The 6,000-nt window shown below is 50.2% G+C and overlaps 1 protein-coding gene across 1 annotated transcript in view; it reads left to right on the top strand.

Moving 5' to 3' along the window:
* PARP12 (poly(ADP-ribose) polymerase family member 12) overlaps window positions 1-6,000 on the top strand; it is a 49,192-nt gene continuing 43,192 nt past the window's right edge. The window contains exons 1-2 of the mRNA XM_070424020.1: window positions 1-346; window positions 5,475-5,610. Coding sequence (XP_070280121.1) covers window positions 15-346; window positions 5,475-5,610 — 468 coding nt within the window. The 5' untranslated portion in view covers window positions 1-14. The remainder of the gene's footprint in view (window positions 347-5,474; window positions 5,611-6,000) is intronic.

Here is a 6,000-nt window from a genome sequence, read left to right as displayed (position 1 = left end):
CCGCCGCCGCGGCCATGGCCCAGGCTGCCGCGCTCGCCGAGGTGACCCAGGTGCTGTGCGCGGCCGGGGGCGCCTTGGAGCTGTCGGAGCTGCGGCGCCGCTTGCGGGGCGGCGTCGGCGCGGACGCGCTGGAGCGGCTGCTGCGGGAGTCCCCCGGCCTCTTGGTGGCGACGCGGGCGGACGCGGGCGGTGCGGCCGCGGTCCCCGAGCGGGTGGTGCTGGCCGTGTCCGCGCTGCGCCTGTGTCGCGGCCACCAGGGCCTCAAGCCCACCTGCACGGGGCTCTGCGGGCAGCTGCACTTCTGCAAGTTTATGGTCCTGGGCGCCTGCAAGTTCCTCAAAACCGGGTAAGGCGCCGCGGCCGAGTGGAGGGGGTCGGGTGGGGGGTAGGGGTGGCGGGCCGGGTGAGGGCCGGGATGGGGGGGGGTGGGGGGCGGGGCGAGGGCCGGGTCCCCTCCGTTCGCCCGCTTTGAGCCCTTTCTAAAGTCCGGGGAGGTGATTTGGTGGCCGTTGTCCCTAATTCTCCTCAGTGAGCATTTATTGAGCACCTACTGAATGCTTGGCACTGTGTGTGGGAGGGACTCGGGTGGAGCCGTGCCCTCCAGGCTCCTGACCCGCAGAGAGTGATTTAGAGGCTGAGACAACCTGGGTGTGGCCCACCGGCGCGGGGGCGTGGGCGCGGGGGGAGGGGCGCGGGGGGAGGGGCGGGCTCTTCTGAAGAAAACAGGCCGCGGCCGGCTGCGCGCGACGCCCTGCCTCCGAGCCCTGAGGGCCGCCAACGGGCGGCTTCCTCGGCCCCGGCCGGAGGTCCTCTCGGCCTGTTGCCGCCGGCTCGCCAGCGGGAGAGCTTTCTGCGGCGTTTGGGATAAAATGCAAGCTCCTCGCCCCCGGCCAGAGGGTCCCCGGGGAGCTGGCCCGCCGCCCCGCCCCTGCAGGCGCCCTTTGCTCCCTGGAACACTCCCGGCCTCTGCCCACCTGGTGGCCTTTGCCCGCGTGGAACGTGAGCGCCTTTCCCGGTCTGCCCCCTGAATCCCGGCCGTAGCTCACGGATCCCTTTACATTTTGAGCCCCCTTCTTCCGCTCTATCACGCTGTCCTGTTTCTTTTCTCATAGCACCTGTCCTCCGCCCCGCCCCAGGAGGACGGAAACCGAAGGCCGAGGCGGGCGGGCGGGTGCGGGCCCTGTCCTGGCTGGCGGCTTCCCGCGCTGCCTGCCGCAGGTGCTCTGTGAGGCGGACGGACTAGGTTTGGGCTAAGAGTTTGGACCTCACCCTGAAGGGGATAGGAGCCTGTGAAATGGCAGGAGAGAGCAGCCACCAGGTCTGCATTTTAGGAAGGTGTATCTTTGTGTGGATGCTGATTTACAGGAGAATGCGATGGGGACCTGATTGGAAATTAGTTCATTTATCTGAAATAATTCGTTCCTTCCTCCCTTCCCTCTTTTTTCCTTTTCCTTTTTCTGGTTTAACACAGTAGACATTACTTCTGGCTCATATCAGGCTCAATAGCTAATGTGGGGTAGGGCCCTTGATCTATGCAGCCATTGGGGAACCCAGGCAGGCTGACCTCGACTGTGCCCTCCTCACAGGGGTTCTCAACCTGTGGGTCGCGACCCCTTTGGCGGTCGAACAACCCTTTCACAGGTGTCGCCTAAGACCATCCTGCCTGTCAAATATTTACATTACGATTCATAACAGCAACATTACAGTTATGAAGTAGCAACAAAGATAATTTTATGGTTGGGTGACAACATGAGGAACTGTGTTTAAAGGGTCAGAAGGTTGAGAACCACTGCTTCTGGGTATCAGGTTCCAGGAAGCAGATGAAGATGCACGGTAGAGGGGTGGAGAGAGGTTTTTATGGACCAGCTCTGGAAGTGGAGACAGCTTTCCACCTACATCCTCTGGACCACAAGATGTCTATGGTCCCACTAGATGGGGCTGGGAATGTAGTTTCTGGGAAGCAGCTGCCCAGAAATATCTGGATTAGAATATTGCAAGGCCTAGGTAAGGCCTTAAGAAGAAGGGGTGTGTAGAGAGCCCCTGGGAAGGCACTTGGGCATTTCTTTAATAAATTGTCAGCAATAAATTTCTTTAATAAATTTCCAGGCAAGGCCACGTCCTGGAAACACAATTTGCCAAAAGGCAGAAGTGTTCTCAGTTTAACCTTCATTTCTGCCCAGGTGCCGGGGAGTGGGTTTTATTATGTAAATCCAGCCAAGCACCAGGCATGAATTTGACTCCTCCGGGCCCACCCAGAACTGACACTACAAGAATGCACATAATCTCCTTTGTCTTGACTTTTGGTGAAACTTTCTGGTATTTGGGGTATCTCTCTCTCCATCAGAAGAGGGCAGCAGTCCCACCCAGTTCCAGCTTTTCCTTCCATCTCTATGTCTGTCTCTTTCTTTCATTTTCTCAATCCCTAGCCGCCCCTACTCAAAGAACCAGACCACTCTCTATCCTCGTTGGATGCGGAAAAGAGAAAACCCTCCAGGGGTGTATGTGTGAAAAATTTGGGGAGTTGGTGAGAGTGTAGTGACAGTATGAGAGAGGTGATGACAGTTTTCTGTCCATTTGTTGAGTGAGAGATGACTCTTATTTTCATTTCTTATTGTTGGCTGAGAGCAGGAGAGGATTTTGTTTTGAAACCTGCCCAGGGTTCTGAAGCTTGAGAGGATGACCAGGGCCCTGATTGGCTAGTTGGGGAGTTGTTGGGTGGTATAGGCCACGGCTCCAGGAGTGGGTCAGATCCGAGGTCGGAGTCTGAGGGTGGAACCATGAGGAAATTGGTCCCTCAGGGATGTGTGGAGAAGAGGCATCTTGGAACAATGAGGAGCAGCAGCTGAAGAGGAAGGCAGACACAATAAATGGTGGATGATGGATTGGATTATGGGGGTAATTAGTGAATCTTATTAATGCTAATGTCTGTATTTGGTAAGCTGAAGATGGCAGCTCTATTCTTAGGCTACTTCCCAAAATCTGGGGTCAAATTTTACTCGTCTTGGAAATTTGGACATCTGGTGTTTACTGGCCTAGATGATTCTGAGTTTCCTTTTTTTTTTTTTTTAAGTTGAATTTACTGTGTGACATCGGTTAATAAAACCATGCAGGTTTCAAGTGTACAACTGCATACTGCATCATGTGCTCACTGCCCAAAGTAAATTCTTTCTGTCCTCATTTATTCCCCCTTTGACCTCTTCCACCTTCCCCCACCCCCTTTCCCTCTGGCAATCACCATACTGTTGTCTGTGTCTATGTGTTATTGTTGTTATTATTATTAAATATGTTTTCATTGATTTTGGAGAGAGAAGAAGCATCGACGTGAAAGAACCATCGATTAGTTGCCTCCTGTACACACCCTGACCGGTGATCGAACTGAAAACCTGGGCATGTGCCCTGAAATGGAATCAAACTGGAATCAAACCGGGGACCTTTTGGTTCATGGGACAGTGCTCAACCAACTGAGCCACACTGGCCATGGTTATTATTATTATTGTTATTTTTCTGTAATTCCTTCACCTTTTTCACCCAGCCCGCCAAAACCCCTCTTACGGCTGCCAATTTGTTTTATGTGTCTGTGTTTCTGTTTTGTTTGTTAGATTATTTTGTTCTTTAGATTCCACTTCTTCATTATTCTTCACCTTTCCCTTTTCCTTGAGGTTCACACAAAAGTTTCTTGCCCCTTCTCTGTTTCTGGGTCACATAGGGAGAGTGTATATGGCCGGTTGTATTTTCCTGCATCTCTACTGGTCTTCCTGAACCTCAGGTCAGCTGTTTCAGAAATAGATTCTCACTGCTGCTTTTCATTGGTGACACCTGGGAAGGATCCCTGGTCCCTGACTTCCTTCCTGTGCTTAGAGGGATAGTGAGCATTGTGGTCAAGTGCACAGCCCTGAAGACAAGCCTACCTTGTTCAACTCTTTCTCCGTTTTTTGCTAGCTGAGTGGTCTTGGGCAAGTTACTTTATATCTGAGCCTCAGTTCCATCATCTGCAAAATGGGGATAATAATACCACCTACCTTGCCTGGGGATGTGTGGTGGAGGGGGGTCAATGGGGAAAATAGGGGACATCTGTAATACTTTCAACAGTAAAGATAAATTTAAAAAATAATACCATCTACTTCATAGAATTTTTGAGGACTAAATGAATTAACAAAGAAAATGTTTGGGCAATCCCTGGTTTATTGTAAATGCTCAAAAAGTTTTAGCAGCCATCATCATTATAATGATTAGATAGATTTGGCTCTGGAAGCACCGATTATTAGCCCCTCTGCCTAGAATGTTCTTTCCTTCTCTCCTTGCCTGGATCCTCAACCCTAAGAATTTGGCTCAGGCTCCCTCTAGTTTGCTTCCAAATTTCCATCAGGGTCAGGTGCCCCTCTTCTCCACACTGATACATTCTAAACACAGCTGACCTTGCACTTCCCACTCCATTTTAGAGTCATCTCTATGTCTTTCACCTCCACTAGATGAGAGAAGGAGTGGAATCAGGATGACTCCAAAGGAGAGGGAAATGGTCTTTTACTGAGATGGCAAAGCCTGTGGGAGGTGCAGGTTTGGAGGAGTCGATCAAGGGTTTGGTTTTCTTTTGAGATGCTTATAATAAGCATGATGTATGAGGTACGGCAGTGTCTGAGTCAAGCAAATGGTATTTGCCTGATTCTTCTCAGTCATGTTGATCAGGGCAGTCAGTTGAAGTCTTTGTATCATTGGGGCATGGTGCCAGTGCCTGGTTCACAGTGAGTGTTTAACAAGGGCTTGTTGATCCAAAAATGGAGCGGGTGGGGGGAGTGGAGAGGAGAAAGGGCTGAGCCTCAAGGGTGTGTAAGCCCTTATGACCATAAGGCATCTATACTTACTTATTCAGCTGCTGTTTAAATGTCCAGTGACTGGTATGCTATGACTCTTCTTTGGGGAATGACCCTGTCATTCTCATTAGATACATGCTGAGAGGCACTGTTCCGGATTCTACAATTCACAAGTTACCATCTCTTCCTTTGTAAATAAGCTTCTAAACAATGTAAGGAACTAGTCTTGTAAAATTATCTTAAAAATTGATAATTGGTAATTATCTTAAAGACTGATAATTGTATTAGTTTGCTTGAGCCACAAGTTAACACAGATTGGGGAGTTTAAACCAGAAGTTTATTTTCTTACAATTATGGAGGCTAGAAGTTAGACATCAATGGTTGGTTTCTTCTGAGGCTTTTCTCCTTGGCTTGTAGATGGCCATTTTCTCCCTATATCCTCACATCGTCTTCCCTTTGTGTGAATCTGTGTCCTAATCCCTTCTTGTAAGGATACCAGTCAGATTGGATTGGTCCCCCTCCAGTGACCCCATTTTAACTTAATCACCCCTTTTTAAAGACTGTCTCCAAATACAATCACTTTTAAGGTACTGGGGATTAGGGCTTCAACATAAGAATTTTGTGGAGACACAATTCAATTGTGACACTAACTCTGCTCCTTTGCAGGAAGAACTGTAGAAACAGTCACACCTTGACAAGTGAGCATAACCTGAGTGTGCTGAAAACTCATGGCGTTGATCATCTCAGCTACAGTGAACTCTGCCAGCTCTTGTTTCAGAACGACCCCTGGCTTTTGCCAGAGGTGAGTGCTGGGAGGAGTTGGGTATGTGAGCTAGGAATTGGGAAGAGGTCAGAAGGTTGGAAGATAGGAAATATTATGGCAGAAGAGAAGCCCAGGCCCCCATCATGATCATTGGGATCTGCTTGGGGGAGATCTAGTTTGCATTCCCAGTTCTGTGACCTTGGGGACTGAACTTGCCCCTTGAAGCCTTTCCTTCTGCATCAGTTGGACTGTACTGCCTTTCCAGGGCATCTGTGAGGTTGGGGGAGCCTGTTTGGCCAGTGGCTGCTGCAAGACATTATTTATACAGCTGAGGAGATGAGAGACTCCAGTCAGTTCCTCCCTGTCTAGCAGGACTTGGAACCATGCAGATATCACTGGACCCAGTTAGGTCTATAGAAAAGCTTTCTA

Source organism: Myotis yumanensis, unplaced genomic scaffold (genome assembly GCF_028538775.1).
Source record: "Myotis yumanensis isolate MYYU_CA2020_CCGP unplaced genomic scaffold, mMyoYum1.0.hap1 SCAF_9, whole genome shotgun sequence".
Lineage (NCBI taxonomy): Eukaryota > Metazoa > Chordata > Mammalia > Chiroptera > Vespertilionidae > Myotis > Myotis yumanensis.
This window is presented reverse-complemented; position numbering and strand designations above follow the sequence as displayed.